This window comes from Agrilus planipennis, unplaced genomic scaffold (assembly GCF_000699045.2).
Source record: "Agrilus planipennis isolate EAB-ADULT unplaced genomic scaffold, Apla_2.0 scaffold181, whole genome shotgun sequence".
Classification (NCBI taxonomy): domain Eukaryota; kingdom Metazoa; phylum Arthropoda; class Insecta; order Coleoptera; family Buprestidae; genus Agrilus; species Agrilus planipennis.
In genome coordinates, this window is record NW_020438858.1 from 128,641 (window position 1) to 155,190 (window position 26,550).

Sequence of the window (26,550 nt, forward strand, 5' to 3'; positions counted from 1 at the left end):
GACTGTTTCATGGATTAAAAACGCGCCTTTTATAAATTTAACTCACTAATAATAACAATAATAACGAATGATTGAAAATCTCTTTATTATTAAATTACGACAGGATATAAAAAAAAAATATTAACAATGCTCCGTAGCGCTTAATACGAGATACGGTGTAATTTCATAAATTCCTTTTAATCTTGTTGTAATCCGCGATAATCCTTGTACATATTCCTTCTGAACCTTAATCCTTGTTAATTCCAGCATTCATAAACATAATAATTTCCCTTGGGGCCTTTAAAATATTTTTCTGCTGGTTTCGTAGGTGGTGCATGAAATGCACAAATTGCTTTATAGCAGGACCATATAAAAGAAAGGATTTCATGCAGCTCACGTGGATAGGAGCTGTCTACTAATGGTAATAATAATTTTGGAAAGAAATCCAGATAACGACATATTAATTATAGAAACTAATATTCACATTCATGATACCACTAGACACTTTTTTTCAAAACCTGAGAAAGTTGGAACCCCTAATTCATAAATTCTCAATTTTCTTGCGAGATCTGCATACCCTTTTGCGATGGTCCTATGGTGCTCAAAAAAATAAACTTTTGGGTGCTAACCTCATACCGACCCCTTTTATCCTAAAAAAAAATCTGATACCTAAGAAGAATAAGACGTAAAGTGTTCTCGGGTTCTTGATAGTTTTTGCAAAGAGCTCTGCAAAAAGCTGCTCAAAATTTCAAAGAAAGTTTTCGCTGGAGTTCTGGGCAAAGAACTGTACTGAAAACTCGTCTTGCACTATCGCGAGATTGTAACTTTTTAGAAGTTTATGATTGACCTACGAGCCCATAGCTGTGCTATCAAATTTGAACCCCCAGAGTTCCGGAGTGCTCGCTATTTTTTTTATTTTGACGTAAAACGGAGTATTCAACGAATTATAACCTGCAAAACACATACTCGTGGAACCGCGAGTTATTACATCAGCTCTGGCCAGAACTACCCTAGAACTCCGAGATGTTGGTTATTTTTCGGTCCAAACGGAATATTTGGCGAGTTACAAGCCTAAAAATTATTGTCGCTTTCGAATTGATGCAAACATAAAGAGTTTCTGCAACAGTTCTGACTAGAACTATCCCGTCTGAGTATCTCACATACCTGGAACTCTTTCTCCACCTTTGAATTTTGGGATGTTAGACATTTTTCGAACGAAAATGGGATATTTGGCGAGTTACAAACCTAAAAATCACTGTCTCCTACGAATTGATAAAAATCAGTGTCTCTTTTGAATCGCGAGTTTGTACAACAATTCTAACTACAACTACTCCGGTTTGAGTATTTGCAACGCCTGTAACCCTTTTTTCACCCTAGAATTCCGAGTCAGAACCGCATTTGCAACTTGCCAATATCAGATTTGGTTCGAAAAATCGCATATACTCCAGAATTGTACTATGGAAAAAAGAGTTCTGGGGGTGTGAAATATTCAGTCGGGGGGTAGTTCTAACTAGAAGTGTTATAAACAAACACTCGCGATTCCTACGGGGCAGTGATTTTTAGACTTGTAACTCGCCAAATATCGTTAGAAAAATGACCAGAGCACCCCGGAATTCTTGGAAGAACAATTCCAAGTGTGTCATATATTCGATCAGTAATAATTCTGTCCAGAGCTCCAGTGATAACTCCAGATTCTTCTTCTCTTGAAAAATAGGCAGCACTCCGGAGTTCTGGAATAGAAATGTAGCTTCTGGGGTGAAAAATTTACAGCTTGTTCTGATCAGAAATAATGCAATTACCAATCTTTAGTGATCCTATTTTTCGATTGACTTTTAAATAATAAACCCAACAAGACTTTTCAATACAGTTCTTCAGGGACTACCCAGAACTCCCGCCATAACTTCTTTACGCAATTTTTTTTGCAGAATTTTTGCAATCCTTATTTCTTATTGTTCTAATGTATCAGAACATTTTTTTTTTATTACGGAGACGTGGGGCATGGAGTTAACACCCCGAAATCTCATTTTAATTTTATCAATAAAAATGCTAAAGTATCGGCGTACCCCATTGAGAACTATATAAGATCCGTAGAGAGTATAGAACTCACAAGAAAATTGAATTAGAGGTGCCAACTTCTAGGCGATTCTATTTTCTTTTTATTTTAGTTTGATTGCTTGAAACTCATCAACTACATTTGTATGCTATTTCTACACGAATCATGCATACATATATATTATTATATCTATCACATATACTTATCATATAAAATTAAGCTTATTTGGACCTTTTCATTGCTTGTACTCAAGTTGGACATGTACGCAAAATAATAAGAGTGTATCTTTTATTTTAAATGCAAGAGTTTTTATTTCATGACAGCAATTTACCTTCCACTCAACGTGATAATTAAACGAAAAGTTGCAGAAATTTTACGTATTCAATACGCTTGTGTTTTGTACAAAATCTGTTCGTGGCACATAAATGAAAAAAAATCCAGAATGGTGTTGAAAACAGGTATTTTCTCATTTAATGTGCGAGAAAATTTTTCATTAAAAAATAAAAAATAGTTATAGCGCTTAAAAAGAAGAATATAATGAACTTTATACAATTAAAATCGGTCAACAGCTTTTTGCATATTTAATTACAGGGATTATAATAGTCGTAACAACTTGTTTCGAGGTCTAAACTGTGGCCTTTCTTCGGACCTACAATATACAGTAAAAATTTCATATGTCGTAATTTTTTACGCATACCGCTTCAACCAAACACATACTACTTCTTTGCTCGCGAAGCTGAGCCCGAAGCAAGAAAGCGACTGGTTTTCAAACGCGTTTTTGAGGTTTTAAGTGGAAGTATACATACGTTGCATGATTAAAGGGTTGTAGAGCAGCTATTCGCGAACAAATACTTCTCTATAAAATCGTTCTTAAACCATTTTGGGCCATTCCCCTGCGGTTTTTACAAAGCACAGTTACAGTTGTGCGATTTTCGCGAAAAGATTCTATTATTTTTGCCCAAACGTATACATAAAATTTTTATGATTTTTTCTTCTAATTATCACGATGAAAGAGTGCAGAGCAAAATTCTTTCAAAACTGCAGGTATGCTACAGGAGTACCCTATACGATTCCGTTGTATAGGGTTGTTCGGAAAGTCATTTCGTTTTTTCCCGACAGAGGATTTAATTGTATTCTTTTGCACCCAACTTCACATTTAAGCCGTATAATTTTTATATGCTTTGAGAGCTCATATAGCAAGGCTTGTGTGTGAAAAATTCCAATTAATTATACGCAGTAGTTTTTGGTTGGTGCCCTTTTCAATATGGAGAGCGATAAGCAGCATTTTCGACATATCTTACTGTTTTACTACATGAAGGGTAAAAATGCTGTTCAAGCCAGAAAGAAATTGACTGATGTGTATGGAGAAGGTGTGTTGACAGTACACCAGTGCCAGAACTGGTTCGCTAAATTTCGATCCGGCAATTTTGATGTCGAAGATGCACCACGTTCGGGAAGGCCGGTTGAAGCTGATAAAGACGCGATAAAGGCATTAGTTGATGTGAACCGGCGAATAACAACACGTGAGATCGGATTGAGGTTAAAGTTATCAAATTCAACAGTTTATGACCACTTGATAGGCCTGGGATTATCCTCGAAGCTCGATGTATGGGTTCCCCATGTTCTCACAGAGAGAAATCTGTGTCGCCGCATTGACGTCTGCGATTCGCTTCTCAAACGTCACGAAAATGATCCGTTTTTGAAGCGCATCATCACTGAGGACGAAAAATAGGTTGTATACAACAACGCCAAACGCAAGAGGTCATGAAGCAAAAAAGATGAACCGGCTCAAACCATTTCCAAAGCCGATATTCACCAAAAAAAGGTGATGCTGTTTGTTTGGTGGGATTTTAAAGGAATCGTTTTTTTTTTGAGCTTTTACCGGATAACACAACGATTAATTCGGAAGTCTACTGTATCAGCTGGACAAACTGAATGATGCACTTCAACAGAAAAGGTCAGAACTAATCAACAGGAAAGGTGTAGTGTTTCACCAAGACAACGCGAGACCTCACACAAGTTTGGTCACTCGCCAAAAGCTTTTACAGCTTGAATGGGATACAATGCTACATCCACCATATTCTCCAGACCTGGCACCATCGGATTATTATTTGTTCCGGTCACTCCAAAATTTTTTAGACGGTAAAACCTTCACCTCAAATGAGGAGGTCAAAAACCTCCTCGATCAGTTTTTTGCCAGCAAAGACCAAAAATTTTATGAGTGTGAAATTATGCTACTACCAGAAAGATGGCAAAAGGTGTTGGACCAGAACGGTCAATATATAATTTAATAAAGTATTTGTTTATTATACGAAAACTGTCTTTCATTTTCACAAAAAAAAAAACGAAATGACTTTCCGAACAACCCTATAATTTGTGCATTTCACACACCACCGTTTCGTACTCGAACTTTGCAGAAGATATTAAAGCAAAAAAAAAACATTGAATGGTAACACGATTTCGATTTTTTTGTGATTGGGAATTCTAAAGAGTTTATTGATTTATCATCCACCTGGCTCTGTAAGTTTTAATCATCTCTTGAAGACGGATTAAGAAGATTGATTGCTTATTTTATTAATCAGCTTAATACTCGATTAACTAAGTTTTTAATCCCGATTAAATTTAGTCCTTTATCAATTAATATGTTAAGTATTGAGGGTTTGTAATTAATCTGGTGATATCGAAGTGATTTAATACGACCTTGATTAGTAATTATTACCTGGAAAATGTCTGCAACCATTTCGCAGTGTGCTATCAAAGCATCCTGTTTTCTTTATGTTTTTTCGATTGCGCAACGTGAAAAGGTGATGGTCTAAAGTTATCTATTTACGATAATCGTACGATGAATGATAATTGAATGAATTCCATTTCCTCTTATTACACGGTCTACCAGTAGTAGTAGAAAATTAGATTGGTTCATAAATTACCTATACAGAAATTGGAAAGATGTTGGAAGTAGCAGGTTCGCTTGCTGTGTCAAAGGGACGAACATTTCTCCCTTCTACTTTTAGATTTCGTTCTATCTTTACAAACGTGTACAATGATTTATTGCTGGTTAATGACTAGCTAGTATGCAACTGTCATAAAAGATTGGCTTTATAATGCTTTAGTTAGCTACTTTCAAACACGATCAATTTTGACTATTATTTCCTTTTTCAAAACGACATGTTTCTATGTGTTACTTAAATGTCTTTTCCACTTTTCATAAATACATAATCGTTTTTCGCCATTTTCCACCAAGGAAAAAACTTCTCGTATAGTATAATTAGTCCTACAGGATGAACTGTTAGTGTGGACGTGTTGTTTTTTTTTTAAGAAATATATATTTCGAAAACAAATGAAATAATTTCAAACACATTTAAATCCTTTAAAATTTAGTAAGAGACCGGTCATATAATACTTCACGCTGTTTTAGTCACTTTCTTGTCCTCCTAACGTTGTCTTGCTGGAAGGACGTTTGTAGAAAGGAATTGGTCCTCTCAGATGGACTCATGCCCGCCAATACATGTCATTCTGATAGAAGGACGAGGGTGTCTGCCAGCAGTACAGATTTAGCTTATATTTTTTTATTCAAAATTTCTAGTAATATGATTGCAGTGACATATAGGGTTGTTCGGAAAGTCATTTCGTTTTTTTTTGTGGAAATGAAAGACAGTTTTCGTATAATAAAGAAATACTTTATTAAATTATATATTGACCGTTCTGGTCCAACACCTTTTGCCATCTTTCTGGTAGTAGCATAATTCCACGCTCATAAAATTTTTGGTCTTTGCTGGCAAAAAACTGATCGAGGAGGTTTTTGACCTCCTCATTTGAGGTGAAGGTTTTACCGTCTAAAAAATTTTGGAGTGACCGGAACAAATAATAATCCGATGGTGCCAGGTCTGGAGAATATGGTGGGTGTAGCATTGTATCCCATTCAAGCTGTAAAAGCTTTTGGCGAGTGACCAAACTTGTGTGAGGTCTCGCGTTGTCTTGGTGAAACACTACACCTTTCCTGTTGATTAGTTCTGACCTTTTCTGTTGAAGTGCATCATTCAGTTTGTCCAGCTGATGACAGTAGACTTCCGAATTAATCGTTGTGTTATCCGGTAAAAGCTCAAAAAAAACGATTCCTTTAAAATCCCACCAAACAGACAGCATCACCTTTTTTTGGTGAATATCGGCTTTGGAAATGGTTTGAGCCGGTTCATCTTTTTTGCTCCATGACCTCTTGCGTTTGACGTTGTTGTATACAACCCATTTTTCGTCCCCAGTGATGATGCGCTTCAAAAACGGATCATTTTCATGACGTTTGAGAAGCGAATCGCAGACGTCAATGCGGCGACACAGAATACAATTAAATCCTCTGTCGGGAAAAAACGAAATGACTTTCCGAACAACCCTATAGTAAATTAAACTAGTATAACTAACTAATTCACGTATTCTATAGAAGATCCACTTGGTTTATGGGTTTTGCTCTAACGATCGACTAAGAACACGTTTTGGATCTGTACTTTTTTTTAGGATTCGGCAGTTACCAGGCAATGACGCCGGGTACTGGTACTGCTGAGTAATGAGAAAAAAGGAGCGCGACGCTGTACAGGAGCGAAACATGGACGGTGAGCGCGGGTGAAAAGAAAAGGTTAGAAGCGTTCGAAATGTGGTGTTGTAGGCAAATGATGAGGAGGATACGGTGGATAGAGACGGCTAGAAATGAAGAGGTATTAGAAAGAATAGGAGAGCAGAGGACTATGAAAGTTAATAAGGGCGAGATAGGTTGGTAGGACACCTTCTCAGGCATGAGATGTATTAAGAGACAGAAACAGCAGTTAAGAGGAGTAGAGGTAGACTGAGATTAGATTACTGTTCGCAAATAGTTAAGGATGTGGGATGTTCTAGTTTTAGGAAAATGCGAAGTTTAGCTCAGGATAAGAAAGAGTGGAGGTGCGTGTCAAACCAGTCTTAGAACTGACGACCTTATGATGATGAAGTATAATAACAAAATCTACCTTACGAAAATTAGTAATTAATATTCTATCGGTATAGGTTGTTTGTCCTAATTTGGATTATTTATTGATTACTATACTAGATTGTTTGTTATTTGGATATAGTTCTTGTGCTTACTTTTTTTCATGAACAAGATTACATCAGTATGGCCGGACTGTAACAATTTCTGTCGTTTGTTGGTATATCAGGTTTTGATTAACGATAACCTATAAGTATAATTTTGTCACCTTGCAGACTTTTAACGTTTATAAACATTATAGGCTGATTTCAAGAATTTCAACTCAAACCTTCCGTTCCAAATCCGCCAACCAAGAATTAAAATTTCATTGGTTTAGTGTTGAAACGACTATGATATTTAATAGAGAACTCGCCATAACAAAGACATGAACCATGAGTCGTGGTAGTTTTGCCGGGTACTCGGTTATCCGGTATTCGATCAAATCACTACCTAGTGCATCTGTATTCTACTCTAATTGTAGTAATATCTAACTTTTGTTGCATTGTTCTACGCACAGTTTTTCAATGTAATATTTTGTTGTACAATTCCGAAGCATCCTGCGGACTGCCGCTGAATTCTAACTTCGAGACACTCCAACTGTTATCGTTTTTTAGGTCAAAACAGAAATGCGTGACCGGGCGCGCGTATTATTTTTGCTACTAAATTATGCGAATTTTGACAGGCTCTAACTTCTAAGCCGATTGCAATACAGTACTGGCAAAAGAATGCGCTGAAATTTGAAAAGCAAAGAACGTTTTTGTAGAACTTTCGATCCCATCAGAAGGATTCAAAAGCCTAAAAAAATAATTTGTAAAAAAGTACCGAAACCAGTCGTTTCCGTTCTACTGAAAGAACGCTGTATATTCTATCATTAAAGCCACTATTATTTTTCACTGAATCTTACGAATAATTTGAGCTCATACTATACAGGAAAAAAGGGGTTACTAAAATTAAATACTCAATCTCTAGAAAACACTTTTTATTATGAATTTATTAATATTTGCGTATTTGCGGCATGACGTAATATATGAACAACCCCTAATGAGGTTTCTGAACTAGTATTTCTTTTCGTTCGTTTCTATTAGTGAACACATGTGTTGATATGTGTAAATATAAAATATCAGGTATTGATGATTATTCTCCAGCTTTAAAAAAAAAAAAGCAAAAGATACTGTAGGTTAGGTATTTATGTATCACAGTTACCTGAAAGTAGGTAATTTGTAAACAAAAATGTCATAGATTGTTTTTTTCATCAACGAATGGTTTCACACAGATGAAAAATAGCACTCGACATTCCTGTTGGAGTGCTTTTTTGAAATATGTATGTACATACGTATGTGTATTGTATAATAATCGTAACAGAAGGTAGGAAAAAAAAATAACCCTTTATAATACCATATTCACTTACCCTTCCGTTTGTTCGTGTGTCACACGGTTTTTAGAAATGGCGGCGTACAAAGGTATATCTTATTAACCTACGCATTTTGTACTAATTACCACATTAAAATGTTAAACGAATAATTAATTACCTACTTCAAAATAAGTTTATATGTTTCATTTAAAAGGATTTGTTATAACAAATACAATTTTCTTTTATAATTTTAAATACAATAGGTATTTAAATCTATATTATAAACTGGCCGTAGTTTTTATGATGGCTATGGACAATTGTTTGAAATTGCGTCAATATGATTTGAAAAAAAAAATATGAATTTATTTATTACAGTACCAATTTTTTTAATTTTTGAAAAGTGTTCCCAAGATAAGAAAGAACGGCATTCCTTTCCTGTAGTGATTGCATAATTTTTTCACGTACAATAAAATCCGCATATAATGACATCGAAGAAGATGTTATTAATAATTTGGGTCACTATAGCCGGATATGACTTCTTGAGAATCAGTCATAATAAACGATATATCATTTTAAACGGAGTCATTGTATTCCAACTTTCCTAATACAGAATTTAATATGAAAACTAAACTTAACACTGCAATTACTTCATATTAAGCGGTTGGTCAATATAGGCGGAGTCATAATAAACGAATTCCACTGTACCTACCGCTGACCGGAAAGTACGATATTTTTCAAAAGCGGGGACTACTAATTAGAAAAGGACTTTACCATCCTCCGTGTGGTTTCAGCCCTCTCCTTCTCCACGGGCTTCAATTTCAGGAGAGAGATTTAGTTGCGCTTGATCCGTAACGTAATACAATGAATTAAAGAAATCATACATTTTTAATATTGTTCTATTTAACAGTAATGCAAACATCTGACTGACTTCTTTAACCGACGAAAAAAAGAAGGAGGTTCTCAAGTCGACGCGTATATATTTTTTTTTATGTATGACCACGCATAACTTTTTACGGAGTTGATAATTATTTTTTTATTGGAAACGGTATACCCCGAAGTTGGTCACATATAAATTTGGAAAAACAATTCCAACCCTAAGAGTAGGAAAACAAGGGATGATTGTTGGTTGTTGTTCACTCACTGATTGTAATGTATTACCACGCATAACTTTTGACAGAGTAGCCCGATTTTGATAAATCTTTTTTTATTGGAAAGGGCGTATACCCCGAAGTTGGTCCCATATAAATTTGGAAAAACAATTCCAACCCTAAGAGTAGGAAAATAAGGGATGATTGTTGATTGTTGTTCACTCACTGATTGTAATGTATGACCATGCGTAACTTTTGACAGGGTAGTCCGATTTTGATAACTCTTGTTTTTATTAGAAAGGGTATACCCCGAAGTTGGTCCCATATAAATTTGGAAAAACAATTCCAACCCTAAGAGTAGGAAAATAAGGGATGATTGTTGATTGTTGTTCACTCACTGATTGTAATGTATGACCATGCGTAACTTTTGACAGGGTAGTCCGATTTTGATAACTCTTGTTTTTATTAGAAAGGGTATACCCCGAAGTTGGTCCCATATAAATTTGGAAAAACAATTCCAACCCTAAGAGTAGGAAAATAAGGGATGATTGTTGATTGTTGTTCACTCACTGATTGTAATGTATGACCATGCGTAACTTTTGACAGGGTAGTCCGATTTTGATAACTCTTGTTTTTATTAGAAAGGGTATACCCCGAAGTTGGTCCCATATAAATTTGGAAAAACAATTCCAACCCTAAGAGTAGGAAAATAAGGGATGATTGTTGGTNCTAAATTACCTTAAATTAACAATGTAATGGTTACTTCTTTAAATTTAAGGTAATTTAGTAATCTTTGTTTATTGATTGTTTAGTGTCGACTCAAAATTACTTAGGTATACTTTCATAAGTTGAAGAACTTAGTTATTAAAGTAAATAAAATAAAGGTTTATTATTTTTTGCTTTTCAGTTTTTTCGGCGGTTTAATTTTTTTGTTAAAAAGTTTGTGTAAACGAATAGTAAATTTCCGGTACTGAAAGTAAACATTCATTGTGTTGTGTATAGAATGCAAAATAGGTTGCCAGAAACAGACGAAAAAAGCTAATAAAAATACTTTAAATTGTGCAAATTAACGACAAAGTAGAAATTAGAGGCAGTACTTTTTCTTGCGATTAATTTAACATTTGAAATGCAAAAATTTTCCTGACGAAACTTTGCACTGGGTTTAACGGTTTAATTTCTTCCGATTGTAATACCGGAATTTCTTGACTGTTTTCATTTAATTACAGTCGTTATTGCAAGCTACCTTACTTATCAACGTCGAAGAACATTTTTCATTTGAAAAATGTTAATTTATGAATTTTTCGGCTCTAGACCGATTAACATAAAAATGCCGATTTGTTTTTCAATTGTTTCCATTTTATTCCACCTAGAAAAACGTTTCAATTGATTGCGAGAGTTGCATCAATTGAGTTGTGTTTAACGTTGTTATGAATTCTAAATAAATGTTTATTTTAGTCGGCATTTCAATAGGTGCGTTTCTAGAATATTAAATAAAAATAACCAAAGATCCAGCTAATTTTATGTAGTTTGTATGGTGTCGATAATGAATAACTAACAGATCGATAGAATCTAAATGTTGTATTGGTTAATTAAAACTTTATTTTATTGTTCGTCTTAACGGTTTTATTTTCGTACGTAAACTGATAAAAACAAGGGTTTGAGATCCTTTACAGTCTATACGTTTTATATCCTCTAATCAATAAATACCCTTCAGAAGCCAATAAAATGTTATAGTCTAGTATTTATCTGAAAGGGGAAGCACGGTAAATACCATGTTGATTTATAAACTAAATATTTTTTTAATGTAGTATTTTTTTCTAGGCAATAATAAGAAGAAGCAGGAGCGAGAATTTATTGTTACTTATGTTTAGTTGAGTTCTTTTAATTAATTTTCTAGTTCTTTGATGTTTAAATATAGTTTACTTTATCTTTTTAGATATCATGAAAGCTTTATTATAAAAACTAGCTCATATTGTTCGTAAAAATCAAAACTGATTAAAAAACTTGTATTTATATTGTTTCTGTTATTCTTACTTTTTTAAAAGATTACGCGAAAAATTATATTAGATCTGTATTTCAGCACTAATTTTACTGAAAGATGTACATTTTAGGATATTGAGATATTTACGACTGAAGTACTTTCTGTACAACTATCAACACTAGTAAGTTTTGCTGAGTAAACGTTAGCCATATATGTAAACTGGTTGCATCTGGTTGAAACATGAAATCATTGCGTATTGTAATTTAAGGAAGTTATGGAAGGAGATAAAGTATCGAAACACTTCGAGTCGGAAATGTTAGAAAACTAGTTTTTATTAGAGCAATTGAAAACAACTGGTATAAATTATAGGATAGAGTTTTAGTGACAGAATAAGCAAGATAATTGCCAGTTTTCGACTTAATTTAGATTTATAAGAGATGCATCGAGTGCTCGTTTTAGTACTCGGTACTCGGCGTTTATTTAGTACTCATACTAGGCCGAATAGTTCGGTTCCAAGAGACGTAAAAGTCTTTCGCTGTGAGACTACATAATCACAGCTTTACTTTACGTTCTCCTTACGTTCTTTGAGGATACCAATGACAATACATAGTTGGCGAAACGTCGTATACACGACACGTCAGTCTTCTCACTGCAGGAGAAACACTCCTAGACCACAGCCATCACGCCTGCATGTTGAGCATTGTGGCTTGTGCCTTTTTCCTTCTGAGAAATTACTGGCTTCGGAAAATATTCGCTCGCTTCACACATGTGTTTTCGAGTCGAAAGCAGCGTATAGACTAGTAATTACTACTCGGTTTGGCAAAAATAAAATCGGATTTACAATTAGGAAAATTGCAATCGGCCCATCCTTTATCCACGTCTACAATTTTACAAACTGACTCAAACTTATGGAAAATGTACGCAGTGTAATAATTAACTTTGAAAACGTTTAATTTCTCTTGTATACATTTGGCTTCGTCCTTTCAAGGGCCGATAAAACGTGTGAAAGAGCGTCTGTGACGGTTCGACTACCGGCGTCGCCGTCAGGTCGGTTAGGTTGGAAATGAGAAGAGCAGGCGTCGTTGTAAAACACAAAGACATTGAGAGTTTTGTTTATTAAGCAAAAAGAGAGCCGGCCGAATGACATTATAGTTGGGCGCGCCGTGCGCCTACTGTATTACGTTGGCTTGATAAAGAGGAGAGCACGTGGCGTTGCTAAATTTCTGTCGAACTACCAGACAGATTGGTTTATTTTGGTAGATCGATGTGACGTCGCACTTCGTCGCCGTTCCCTGTCGTTCGGTGGTAGCGGCCTCAATACTAGAAGGGAGAACTAGCTGAGCTGGAAAAGCGAATGTAGGTTAACCGGAGCTTCGCAGGGCGGTGTCGGGATCGATATACTTTAGCTCCTATACAGCTTCCCGCCACTTCTCTAACCCGCATAACCCACTATTACTAACTCTGCCCCGAAAAACCCGTCCGAATTAGCCCGGGACATACGTATTCTTCATTAAAAATTTTAAGATACCAATTACTGTATCCCAGTTCAACTACGCCATGCATGTTTGTACGTACGTGTCAGATAACGCCGTCTACCGATCTTAACCGACCTTTTAAGGTCCTTCTTTGGGTCAGCATATTTCCCCCGGACACGAATTGGGACGCGAATTCGATTACATAACGTGAGGAAAAATAAAATATACTTTTTACGTATCCATGTGTGTAATGTAATAACAAAACATGAAAGAGAATTTACCAGCCGCTCTAAAATTCTCAAACTTCACACCGTCTCACAAAGGATTTTCACTAACCCTATTAATGAGAGTTATTCCTACGTAAGAGGGTTGTGTACGTATACAAAGTAGGTAGATATAAATTAATGTAGTTAAATTTGTCAGGAGCGTGAATTTGGGTTGACAAAGGTTGCCTGTTTAAAAATTCCACTTACATTATACTTTCATCACTCGTCAAAAGTATCCAAATATTTAAGGAATAATTATCACACATGTGGAATACTAAATCATTTATGCAGCAACTCTGAAAGGCCGCTGTTTATATGAAATTTCCTTTGATGATAAATTAAGTTTACGTTCAATTAGCTTTCACAACAACTATTTTGTTGAACCTAATTGTTTCTATAATACATGCCTGTGCGTATAGGTATAATTGTATTGCAGATTTTAAAGGACGTTCTATGTACCTACTAATGTATATGTATTTATTCGCTAATAATGCTGTTTTGTTTTAAAAAAAAACTAACTAAAACAGTCCTACCGACGAAGTTATTCCATAAAATGGAATTTAAAGGTAAAAAAGAAATTCGCGGTTTGAATAATTCCGTCAGTTTGGAAGTGTCGGCTTTTTCATGAAAATTTAGTAAAAGATGTAAAGTAGATGTAAAGTACCAAAATTAAATCTAATTGCTACTTGTAGCGATACCTTTCATGAAATGTCCTTTAAATAAAATAGTAGGATCCGTAAATTTATCATGATCCTGTTGGCATTTCTCTTTCAATTGTCAACCTTGTCAAAAGCTCGAATTCATTAAAAAAATATAAGCACTTTTTAAAAATGAAACCTATGCGGTTTTATTAAAATTAAATGTTACACTTACAGCAGTAATTTCATCTTTTTGATACTTAATCCTTTTACTGCAGTTAGGTAAAAATTTGTTATTTTCATAAAAGATGTAAATTAAAAACCTAAAATTTAATTGCAAAAACTAACACAAACAGGACATCAATTAAAAATTTATTTACTTATTTCTATAATAAATGGTGTCTTCGAGTAAGCTGTTAGATATATATGTGTGGTACATTTAATCAAATTATTTCATTACGTATGTAGTTTTCTTCAGAACAAGATGATCCTGTTAAGGGTAGCGAAGTTAATAATTAAATATGGAGGTTCATAAATGACGTAAAATAATCCCTTGATGCTGAAATGTTGACCATTTATTTGAAAATAGGCTTTATACATTATTAAATACCAGCCACAATTTCTCTGTTTCGAGTAAAAGGTAAAAGACGGAAAAGGTGGATAAATAAAAAGTGTTTTATCTCGGGTAAGAAATCCCCTTTATAGGATACGAAACATGAAACGACAAATACTACAAAATTGAAACAGTTAGTACCAACTACCCTCTTAAGATTAAAATAACGCAAGATAGTCTGAATTTAAAATGTTTTCGCACAGTTGCAACTTTAGTTATAGCAGTACCTATTGTAAACCGCTGATAACTATTTATCAGAAGATACAAAAACCATAAATGATAATTCCGTAGTACGTGAGTTGATAAAAAAACTTTATAGGCCCTAATTTACCTTTTCCGAAGTTTATTTGAGATTGTTAATTTGCTTTTTGTTATATACTAAATGCTGGACACAGCACGTATTGTTATGTTTGCAAAAAATTGACGTTTTATTAAAAAATATTCCGTAAGCACCTACGTAGGGTCGTCCTTGTTAGCTTAATGTAATTTATGATTTGATCTGAGCAAATAAACAAAAAAAAATGCGCGAAGTAAAATATTTTCGTTTTATAGAACGAAAGAACAAAGCAACTTTAGGTGGGCGGCGGTAGTACATAAATATCTAATTTTGTTTTAGGACAAAACAGAGGTTGTAGGAAGTGAATGGATTTATATTTTTCTGTAGCAGTCGGTTAAATTATCATCGTATTTGTAATTTGAACAAAAATTATTTTTGGTTGTGTTCGTGATATTGAAATATTCGTTTTGCGTCGGAAGAAGTGACTACCACTACTACTACTACTATTTCATAAAATGAATCGAAAGAAACAGCATAAGCGAAGTTTTATAAAATGGATTTTGCTATCCCAACAAATTTCTTTTACCGGAAAAACGCATACGAAAACCAGTGAATAGTTTTACATATTTGTGGAAGAGATTTTTGTTTTTTTTACACTACAGTTTACTTAATGACGGTTAGTATGTGGAATCGCTAACGGCAACCAGAAGGTTGAAAAGAGTTGCATAAATTAAAAGAAAAAGGGTTGACGAAAAGAAAGAAAGAAAGAAAGCGGCTGATGTGAGGTGAGTGCAAAAAATACCTTCTTTCTTAGGAGGTGAACAGTGGCCATCAGCGACTATTTTGGAGTTTGGCGAGGCCGGTGCCTTCTGGTCATCTCCCTCCTTAGACATGACAAAAAACCGGCATTTACCGCGAATCTCGTTGCTTATGGGGCCGTGATTTGCGGGAAACCCGGAAAGTTATTACTCTCTCGGAGATGGGAAAGCAACTGAACATGACTCGTATCCTGCACCCCTAGAAAAGAGATTGCCTGGACCATGCGCGCAGCATCCCTCTGCACCAAATTTATTTTCACCTGCGCGATTTTTCGGCAGGGATATTCTCCTTTTTAACGATGTATACCCGAATATATCCTGTTTTCCAAAAAAAAAAAACATAAATAATGTACGCCCAGTTAATTACCCGGGTTAACTGTCCATCAAATAGCTAAACTGCTTTCCACCTTTTTCGTACTTTTATTCTGCATAAGTAAATATCTGTAACTGATACCATTTAATTAACTCGGATAATTGCCAATTCGTTTATACAAAATTGATCACACAGCCCTTTGTTTTCCATTAAAATTTCCAACTTTAAATGAAAAGATACATACGTATATCCTAGATTAAATGCAGGGTCTCTATCAACCTAGAAAAACTTGAAATCAAATCATGGAATTGCCAAGATAGTTTACTAACGTCTGGACAAGCCAGAGAATATTTTTAATTGTTAATGTATCTAATTATACGTATGTAGGTAAATATACAGTAGAACCTCTTTAAGTCGAAAACCTCCAAAACTCGAAAAACTGTTTTGCTCCCTTCCCTTCAAGCCCCAAAATCTCAATTACTCGAAATCTCAACCCTCTATTAGTCGAAATAAACAGTAAGTCCCTGCAAGCCATTTCGGTACATATTTTCCCTCTATAACTCGAAAAATTGAATAGGACTTCTGTAACTCGAACATGGCAATGTTTTATTTTACAACTTTTACAACTCGATTATTTAAAACTTATTACGTATATAGTTTCGAAGAAAACTAAGTTATCGACTTTATGGATTTGCCGACAATGTAAGTAAACCAAATCTTAACTTCTATAGTCAAAATCCTGCATAAGTCGAAAACTCTATAACTCTAATTTTTTGGCGTATCCCTTGATGTTCGAGTTATAAAGGTTCTACTGTATTATGTTCGGAATTTATTAGTAAAAAAATTAAATTCTGTTCTGCATAGTACTACTGTCTTTTATCCTACACTTAACTGTAAACATTTTGCTTATGGTCCAAGCGAATTAGTTGAAAAGTCACCATTTTTTGGAAATGTTTGGAATAGACTTGATTTTTGTATATAAATTAGTACAAATTATGCACACCATTGACAAACGTGTGCGTACGCATACAAGTTTGAGTAACATTGTTTATAAACAACTTAAGGTCGTTTTTTCGTTTTTCTATTACTTTTTTCTAACGATTTAATCGGAAAAGGTTAAATGAGAACGTTGTTTAAAAAGAGTAAGGGGGTCCGATTTTTCAAATTGATAAATTTTCATCAATAAACGATTTATCGAGAAAAAGCGATTTCTTTCGTATCCACTTTTAAGATAAAAAATCTAGCTACTATTGCATTGAAATTTTGAAAAAGAATAAATAATAGTTATTAATCCTGTTAAAATTTTACTCCTATCGAATAAAAAGGTGAGCAACAATTAATTTGTTAATAAAAGAAGATTATAAATTTCGCAATACTACCGAATGTTAATTATTGATCCGTTATGATTTCTGTTCACAGGTAATATGTAGGAAGTGTACTTCTGTCATATCCACTCATTAAAATTATATTTGTTCATTATTTGACATTGTTTTATAACGTTATATCACGGCTTATGCGGTAAAACACTTTTATTGGTCTCAAATTAAAAGTGTTTTAATACATTTTCTTAATCTAAACAATATTAAATAATGAAAAATAAATAATTAAACTGTTTGGGTAAAGGTACACCTCCTACGTATTCTCTTTGAGCACAGGTCATAAAGGTTCAATAATTAATTAGCACTTAGTAGCACTATAAAATTTATCATTTTTTAATTTATAAATTAATTGTCGTTTACTTACATACTCGATCGAGATTAAATTAAAAGAATTAATAACTAGTTATAAAAAGGACTTTTCTCGATATTTTAATATAATAGCAGCCGGATTTCTTCTTCTACACAAGAAAAAAATCGTCTTTTCGCGATAAATCTTCATTTAATGAAGAAAATTTATCACTTTAAAAAATCGGAACCCCTACCTATTTAGAAAAAATGATTCTAAATAATTGTTCCATTTAACTTTTTTCGCTAAATTAAAAAAAAATACATATATATAAAAGAAAAACGAAAAAAACATCGAAAAATTGTCTTTAATTTGNCTAGAGATAGCTTTAAATAAAATGGAAGCGGTACTGACAGATCAGTACTGTATGAAAATAAATAAAAGTAAAACTAAAATACTGGTATGCAAGGGAAGAAAAAATAGGGAAAGAGCGAATATAAAGATAGGAGACGAAAAATTAGAAGAAGTGGCTGATTTTAGATATCTAGGAAGTCAAATAAGTCAGGACGGAAGGAGTAGTAGGGATATAAAGCAGAGGATAGCGCATGGTCGTGTCGCCTTCAATAAGAAGAAGTCACTTCTATGTTCGCGAACGGTTAATTTAGAAATTCGAAGAAGGTTGTTAAAGGTGTATGTTTGGAGCACGGCGCTGTACGGCTGCGAAACATGAACAGTGGGAGCGGCGGAAAAGAAAAGGTTAGAATCCTTCGAAATGTGGTGTTATAGGCGAATGATGACGATAACGTGGGTAGAAAAGGTTAGAAATGAAGAGGTATTAGAAACAATAGGAGAACAGAGGACTCTATGGAAGTCAATAAAAAATAGGCGAGATCGGTTGGTAGGACACCTTCTCAGGCATGAAGGTCTAGTGAGAGAGATATTAGAGGCAGAAGCAGGAGTTAGGTTAGATTACTGTTCACATATAGTTAAAGATGTGGGTTGTTCTACTTTTAGGGAAATGCGGAGTTTAGCTCAGGATAGCAAAAAATTGAAAGTACTTGTCAAACCAGTCTTAGGACTGACGACCCTATGATGATGATGAAAGGAAAATTGGGAAATCGTGTATCACACATCAGTTAGCTGTATACAAAACATTGTAAAATTAAACTTTTCAGTTAAAGATAGTGAAAAATGGTAAAAGATGCGTGAAATGCCATAAAGACGGTCGATTTAATATAAAAAGAACTAAGATTTTGTAAAAGTTCATCCGATTTTATTAAGCGGTTTAAAAGATATTGAGATGAAAACAAAAGGAGCGTTTTTGCCTTGCAGTCATAATCTGTAGAAACTTGATAGTCAATAGTACAACATTGTGGAACTATCCGTCTATTGAAACGTTTAAATAGGAGATGGAACGGTTACTTAAGTAGCTCTATAGAATACTTTCGTTTAATCGGAATCTTGATTTAAAAGTTGCAAATTTTGACGTATTGAAGTTGGAAAATGGGCGGATACAGTTCGTTGTATACATATATTTTTTAATAACATGTTATAACCAAAGAGATAATAAAACAGAGTAGGCAAATTCCATCCAGCTCTGTGGGTGATGGGACGTGAGATGAAAAATAGTGAGACGCACCTCTTCGCTTACTATCTTGGCCGGCACAGCTGACTATCAAGTATGTCTGAAACAAACACAGCTACAGATGGAGGTCTCTTTATTTTAAAAACCACAGTTTCGATGAGCTTGCCTACTCCATTTTATTATCTCTACGGTTATAATCATAAATATGTAGACTAGAATGCCGGTAATCCGAATTTCTATAGTCCGAATTTCCCAGTTAGCCGGACGAAAATGATTTTTGTACTATTTCATAATTCGGATCATACGTAGAATAGCTTGTAACGCACTTCTCGCTTTAGCTTCGCGTAATTCGGAAAATTCCCGGATCGCTTCAAAGCATCATGGCGCCGTAGTGTTGGCGCATGAGTGTGGGGTCGGTATGTCGACAATTTCAAATATTAGGTGATATAACACTCATTAATTTGTTGTTTTGTCTATTTTAAAGAGATCCTCGATAATTCGGATAGCCTATTTAATCCAGATTAGTGAAACTTTTTTGTCATGTTAGCGCGGAAAGCTCGTTTTGTGTGCTATGAAATAGGGAAGAAATGGCCTCTTTTCAGCCATGTTTTAGTCGGGAGGCAATGAAATTAGTCTTTTGAGCGCATGCGCTGAAGTTTATGGGCATGCGCAGAAATCAGTTGTTCAATGACAATGTCTTTCTAACCTCTAAATCATTTACTCTTACTTCGCCAACTATCAATTTAATGACGAGCTTTCCGCATAAACATGACAAAAAATAGTATACGTACATCAGGAAGAAACAGGGTTGTCTTAGACTGCATGTTTCATTCACATGCAGCCGTGTCCAGATATTTTAAAATAATTAGAAATTAGAAACTTTAGTTTTATTGTGATAATCTTGATCAGGACTTTATGAAATTATTGTATTTTCGATGATCTTTGACACGCTTTTAGGGCATCAATGCGATTGTAGTCGCGGATAAAAGCCTGTTAATAAATGCAAGAATTTCAAATTGCATGTCGGAAAAGTGTAAGTCAACTTATATTATTTGGTTTAGATAAGCGGTTAAATATATGCGGTAAGTTTTTTCTCCCTCAAAGAACTTTGAAGTTGAAAATACTTTTGTGGTAAATATGAATCACAAATATTAAAATTAAAGTTTGACCTTTTGAATCTAGGGCCTGCAGCTGGGCGTCTTTTAATTTAAAAGTTAGGAACGTTGTGTAATTAATGTTTTTAAGTAATGCAGGACTGAAGAGAATATGTAAAAAGTGTACTTCTATCATATTCAATCATTAAAATTATATTTTTTTATTTAACGTTATTTTTGGCTATTTGTAAATTTGATTCTTAGGTAATATACTTTTATTGGTGTCCAATTAAAGGTTTTTTTAACAATTTCATGAAAAGATTATGAAACTGTATAAAAAAAACTTCGATTTAGGACCAATAAAAGAATCTTACCTACCTAAAAATCAAGTAGCTAAAAATAAGCACAAGTAGTTTATTAATGATGTACGTAATTTTTTACTACCAAGTCACATGCAAAAAAAATCGGGTCTATTCCAAACATTTCCACATAAAAGTCTAATTTGCCTGGACTATTAGCAGATAGCATCTTAGTTACGTATTACGGTCAGTAACTGAACGGAATTGGTGGATTCGTCATAAAAACTCATTTTTGTCATGGAGAAGTGTTTGTATTTGCATGTAAACAAAGGACATGGCAATACTACCCAGAAACTCAACCTGTTCCATCTAATACCGGCTAAGAAAGTATACTAGAAATAAAAGATAACATTTTTTCAATAAATCAATTTTTATTTCGCACAGGAAAATTTATACCAGTACCTATTAGCATCTAGCAAGGAGGACTTAGGGATAGCTTTAAATAAAATGGAAGCGGTACTGACAGATCAGTACTGTATGAAAATAAATAAAAGTAAAACTAAAATACTGGTATGCAAGGGAANATCACAAATATTAAAATTAAAGTTTGACCTTTTGAATCTAGGGCCTGCAGCTGGGCGTCTTTTAATTTAAAAGTTAGGAACGTTGTGTAATTAATGTTTTTAAGTAATGCAGGACTGAAGATATAAACATGTAATTACTTACAAGCTTTTTTAAGTGCAGCATTATTTTTAACTACGTATTGTATTCCACGTACGTACATATACATATAGATATATATACACAACGGTTGCACATGGGCTGAAAAACAATCACAAACGTTACTATAAGTAATTTCAATTAAAGTTTATACATAATATTAAATCTGAAATTGTACATTGTCACTCATTGGATTCTGTCCAAAATGATCTACACACATAGGAGAATTTAAAGTGTCCAGTTTTAGCGTGAATGTTTATTTGCACATGGAGTCTTTGATGAACGACAAATTGACCTTCGCAGGCACAGTAAATACACAAATATTTTTAGATTTCTCAAATCTTCAAATTTTATTTTTCTGAAGCGGCATTATGTCTAAAAGATCTGTGGACTTCTCGAGCGCAAAATTATTGTATCTACTTAATAAAAATATTTAATTATCTAATTATATACGTTGAAAGCAGTTTAATTAGTTCTTGTTGACCTCCACGAGCACGTACAAGTTTGCAATATGTGTATCTATAAAAAAATGTTCATAGAATATTATCGCAGAGTCCCTCACTTCTTGTTGGTTAATCAGGCGTGCAATTTACAAGAATTTTTAAGAGTTGTAGTTCGACAGTAAAAAAAGGTTTATTAAGACCGCCATAAAACAACGCGATTGCGGTGGCGGTAGTGGCCGCAGTGGCGACCGCTATACCGATTGGAATCAAATTCACCACCGCTATTTGAATGGATTTCGTTTATATATTTTATGGAATTTGTAGCATTGAGAGAATGGAACGGGTTCTGTTTGTTAAGCTTTTTTAGAATTGGAAGATTTGTTATAGATTTCTTTTCGTTTTAAGTGATTATATGTTGAATACATATGTATATACATAAACTATTACTAGGAAATTCATTATATATAAAAGTACTACGACTACATATTTTAATATGTTTAGAAAAAAAAAAACAAAGAATAATATAAAATACTTTTACACCCCAGATGATATACCCAAATTGAGTAAAATTTTATGATTTTATACTTCTTCAATACTTCAATAAATAAATTGTTCGGTTACGCAGTGTTCAGCGATCAAAAGTAACACATTACGTTCAATTCTTGCGATCTTGAACCCCATAAATATGCACATTTAACAAATAATCTGATCACATAGCGTTGGTTTGTGCCGGACAGTGCATACAAGTAACCCAAAATAAAAACGATTGAGAGAAATATCCAGTATAACTGTATAACAGAGAACATGTACATAATGTATGAAGTATATGGTAACTAAAACAAACTAAAACTTTTCCGTGTTTTATCTAGCTACTAATGCTGGTGAAGGGTAGTCCCTTCGACTGTACTTTAGTGCAATGCCGGAGGCTAAGGCGGAAAGACCCTTCCTCCTAAGAGCTGAAGAGAGTCCTTCAGCCTCTAGTAGGAGAGTTAAGCATGAGATTTGTACGTTATCCTAAAGATGGAGAAATTTTATGATAACATGCTTGAATAATAAGCGGTGGTGGGGTTGTTACGTTTCTAAGCACGCGGACATCCCACTAGGAGCAAGGTGTGGGTACGAAAGAAAAAAGTGCCCTAATTTTGTTTTTAGTAATGTCATCGAGACACTGCTCAGAAATTTAAAGAAATGTGGACTTTACTAAACATAATCGAATTCCCGAACAGCAGATATGTGAGTTTTAACAAACGGGGCGACGGATCAGCTCAGAGGTCAAAAGAAATTAGTTGGTCTTCAAATGACGTCGTAGGCTAAGGTCAAAATCACGTTCTTGGCCACCAATTTATTTTCCCTTCGAAAATTACAACTATTGTTTAGAGTTTTAGGGAAATGAAATCATATCACTAATATACATAATTAGTAATTATTGTGTACGCCACCCTTGTCCGTCATCCTTTGTATTTCAACTCATGTGTTCTCCCTTCGGGAATGCAATTAAATGTACGTTTCTGTAAATTTTTGAACACTATATCGATGACGTAACTGGAAACATCCACTCTCTGTATCTACGGGCTGTCCAGTTGCTTAGAAACAACCCCCCCCCCGAACATGTTATTGTAAAATTTGTCTATATTAAAATCTCCAGCTTTTAAACTCCCCTTTTGGGAATCGTTGGAATGAGTGGGTGGTAGCTAGAGATGAGACAGATGAAATGAAGACAGAAAAGCAAATCGAGTCGGTGTCCTCCCAAATGATACAATGATGATCTAGGCTGTAAATCTCTGTTCCATGGCACTTGGTATACCTTACCAAAAAAATTTTCGGGTGTTTTATTGAAAACAACAAAAACAAATTGACTACGGCAGGCCGATTCGGAATCGAACGGGCGTCCTTCCGAATGTTAAGGAATGGTCTAAATGTCTAGGACAGTGGTTGGAAAATCGTGGTTCGCGAGCCACATGTGACTCTTAGGTCCTATGAGTGTAGCTCTATCGCAATTGACCACTTGCGAATAGTAATGGTTAAAATCGCGTCAACATCAGTCATCAGTCCCGAAACTAGTTGGAAATAAACTGATGATCTTTAGTTAAAGCGCATCAAGTATTACGTCGCTGCATACTAACGGATTGACAAAACTATATGATACTAAAGGGAGGGAAGCTGTAGAATGAGATAAGTGGTAAAAATTCTGTGAATAGAGAAGGGTAGAAATGATAAGGTTTTGGAAAGAGTAGGAGAACAAAGGGTGCTATGGAGGCCAATAAGGAAAAAGGAAGATAAGGTGATAAGAAGCCTTATTAAAAATGAGGAAACCCTAGGATAGATAACTGTTTAGGAATAGTTAAGGATGTGAGATGCTGTAGTTTTCGGAAAATTGGCTAGGTTCGGAGTAACGAAGAGGTGTCTAACTAAATCTTGGGATGATATGTCTTGATACCTTGGTTACCCTGTTTTGATTAACAATTTAGCTCTTTTATCTGGAAAGTTTGCTTATCTGTCCTCTAGGCTATGGCGCTCCATGTATTCGTTACAAAAATTGTCAAAAACATATATTTATGTACATCAGTTATTTGCCATATTTGTCATAAATTACCCTATACTCCCTGGATAATGTGTGTTATTATAGCTGCTCATTTGTACTCTTGAACTTCAGGTAATACAATTTGGGTTTCTGTTTCTAATAAATATGTAATCATATTCTTGGAATGTCAAATATAAATAACCGCTACGGACTTGTGTGAAATGTGGTTGCAATATTTACAACTTTTTGCTAAAATAGTATTAATTATCTATTATTCATACGTCGTGAGTGACTAAATAAGAATAAATTGACCATGATAACGATAATGTTTCAGGAAAGAGAATCTCTATTATACATTATCATATCCAGGAACATTGCATGATTAGAAACGATAAAGGAGAAGACAACAACTATTTAATTAACTGTGATTGCTATTGACCGTTATCTGAAACAAAAGTTCCAATCAGAGTTAAGAGTTGCTAGCGCTGTGTGGCTGTTTTATTTTCTATTTAATTTTTATCATTACGTACTATGAATGGAAACGAATAATTTAAAATAATAATAAAATCCGTATTTAAATATATACTTTTTTAAGTAGCTATTTTTCCCGTTTCGCCAACTTTCAAATTTTTACCTGTTTTAAGCCGATTCTCAACAACAAATTCCGAATTTGAAAAGTATTTTATACAATAAGACTTGAGTATACAATAACTATTTACTTGTAGCATTTTATATATACATAAGTGCTTACGTAAATATGTATAAACTAACATTTAATTTATTGTTTTTAGGTAAATGATCCACCATAATAATTCTCATACAGATGAGTTCTCAGATGATCAACGGAGAAACAGGTAGAATAATAAATATAAGACATTCGTGTTGACGTACTTTTCTTTTGTGCCGTTTCGTTGACTTGGTTTGTCAACTTCATTAGACAAATGTTACCTAATCGTGGAAACACTTGTCGATATTATTTATGGTTATTTTTTAAAAAACAGGCGACAACTTTTTTTGTCTTTTATTCATCCGTATTTTTAAGAGAATAATGCTAACTTGCCTGTCTAGCACTATGAGTGGTTATTTTTTAAAGAACAAACGCGACAATTCTTTTTTTGCGAAAAAAAAAAGAACGAGAATTGCTCATGATTTTTTTTTATTTGGTCATTTATTCAACCGTATTTTCAACAGGGTAATGCTAACTTGTGTCAACTTAGCACATGAATGGTTATTTTATAAAAAAAAAAACGCGACAATTTTTTTAGCGAAAAAAAGTGGCAGTTGTTCACGTTTTTACTTGGTCCTTTACTCAACCGTAGGTAGCTTGCTCATCAACTTAGCACTATGAATGGTTATTTTTTAAAAACCAAGCGCGACAATTTTTTTAAGGACAAATAGCGACAATTTTTTTTATTTGGTCCTTTATTCAATTATATTTTTATGAAAGTAATGCTAACTTACGTGTCTGCTTAGCACTGAGTGGTTATTTTTTTAAAATAAAACACGACAAAAATTTTTTTAGAGACAAAAAGCGGCAATTATTCAGCAATTTTTTTTTTATTTGGTCCTTTATTCAACTGTAGCTAATTTGCCCTTAAACTTAGCACTACGAATGGTAATTTTTTAAAAGCCAAGCGCGACAATTTTAGGGATAAAAAAGCGACAATTCTTAACAATTTCTTTTTAATTTGGTCCTTTATTCAATTGTATTTCTACGAAGGTAATGCTAACTTGCGTGTCTACTTAGCACTGAGTGGTTATTTTTTAAAAATCAAAAACAATAAAAATTTTTTTAGAGACAAAAGGCGACAATTGTTCACTAATTTTTTTTATTTGGTCCTTTATTCAATTGTATTTTTAAGAAGGTAATGTTAACTTGCATGCCAACTAAGCACTATGAGTGGTTATTTGTTAAAAAACAAACGCGATAAAATAGCGACAATTGTCTACGCAATTATTGTGCAACCAAACAAAATTTTTACTTTTACAAGTGGTTATTACGTTAGAAATGTGTTTAACGTTTCCCCCTTGTAGATTACAGGTTATTTTCAGTAATATTAATGAATCGTAAGTAGAGCTACCTAACTTAATAAAATTTGCATTTGTTAAATGCTCTAGGAAAGCGAAAAAGGATTTCTTTTCGTGTTCCGTATTGATTATAGCGAGTGTAAGAACGCAATTTCAGAAAGAGAATTAATATTTTATTTGACGTTAAGATCGTTTTGTTTGTATTTACAGACAAATACCAAGTACTGTCGGATCAGCGGAGAGCTGCTTAATCGCCTTTAGTATCAGTTATATGCTATTTTTTATTTGTAATGAGTCATCGCATTCTTTTTTGCCAAAACGTATTTTATTTATTTCGGTAGATTTTTTCAAACAAT

The 26,550-nt window shown here is 34.0% G+C and overlaps 2 protein-coding genes across 5 annotated transcripts in view; one reads left to right on the plus strand and one right to left on the minus strand.

Moving 5' to 3' along the window:
• Positions 1-26,550, minus strand: part of LOC108739277 (solute carrier family 12 member 4) — a 61,341-nt gene that overhangs the window by 17,420 nt on the left and 17,371 nt on the right. The window contains exon 1 of one of the 4 annotated variants that reach the window (XM_018473108.1): positions 15,511-15,681. The exons of the other annotated variants lie outside the window; for them this stretch is intronic. Within the exon in view, the coding sequence (XP_018328610.1) occupies positions 15,511-15,601 (91 nt within the window). The 5' untranslated portion in view covers positions 15,602-15,681. Of the gene's footprint in view, positions 1-15,510; positions 15,682-26,550 lie in introns of those variants that run through there. 4 annotated transcript variants of the gene reach the window in all.
• Positions 24,980-26,550, plus strand: part of LOC108739297 (mediator of RNA polymerase II transcription subunit 15-like) — a 66,045-nt gene continuing 64,474 nt past the window's right edge. Inside the window, exon 1 of the mRNA XM_018473139.1 lies at positions 24,980-25,020. Coding sequence (XP_018328641.1) covers positions 24,990-25,020 — 31 coding nt within the window. The 5' untranslated portion in view covers positions 24,980-24,989. The remainder of the gene's footprint in view (positions 25,021-26,550) is intronic.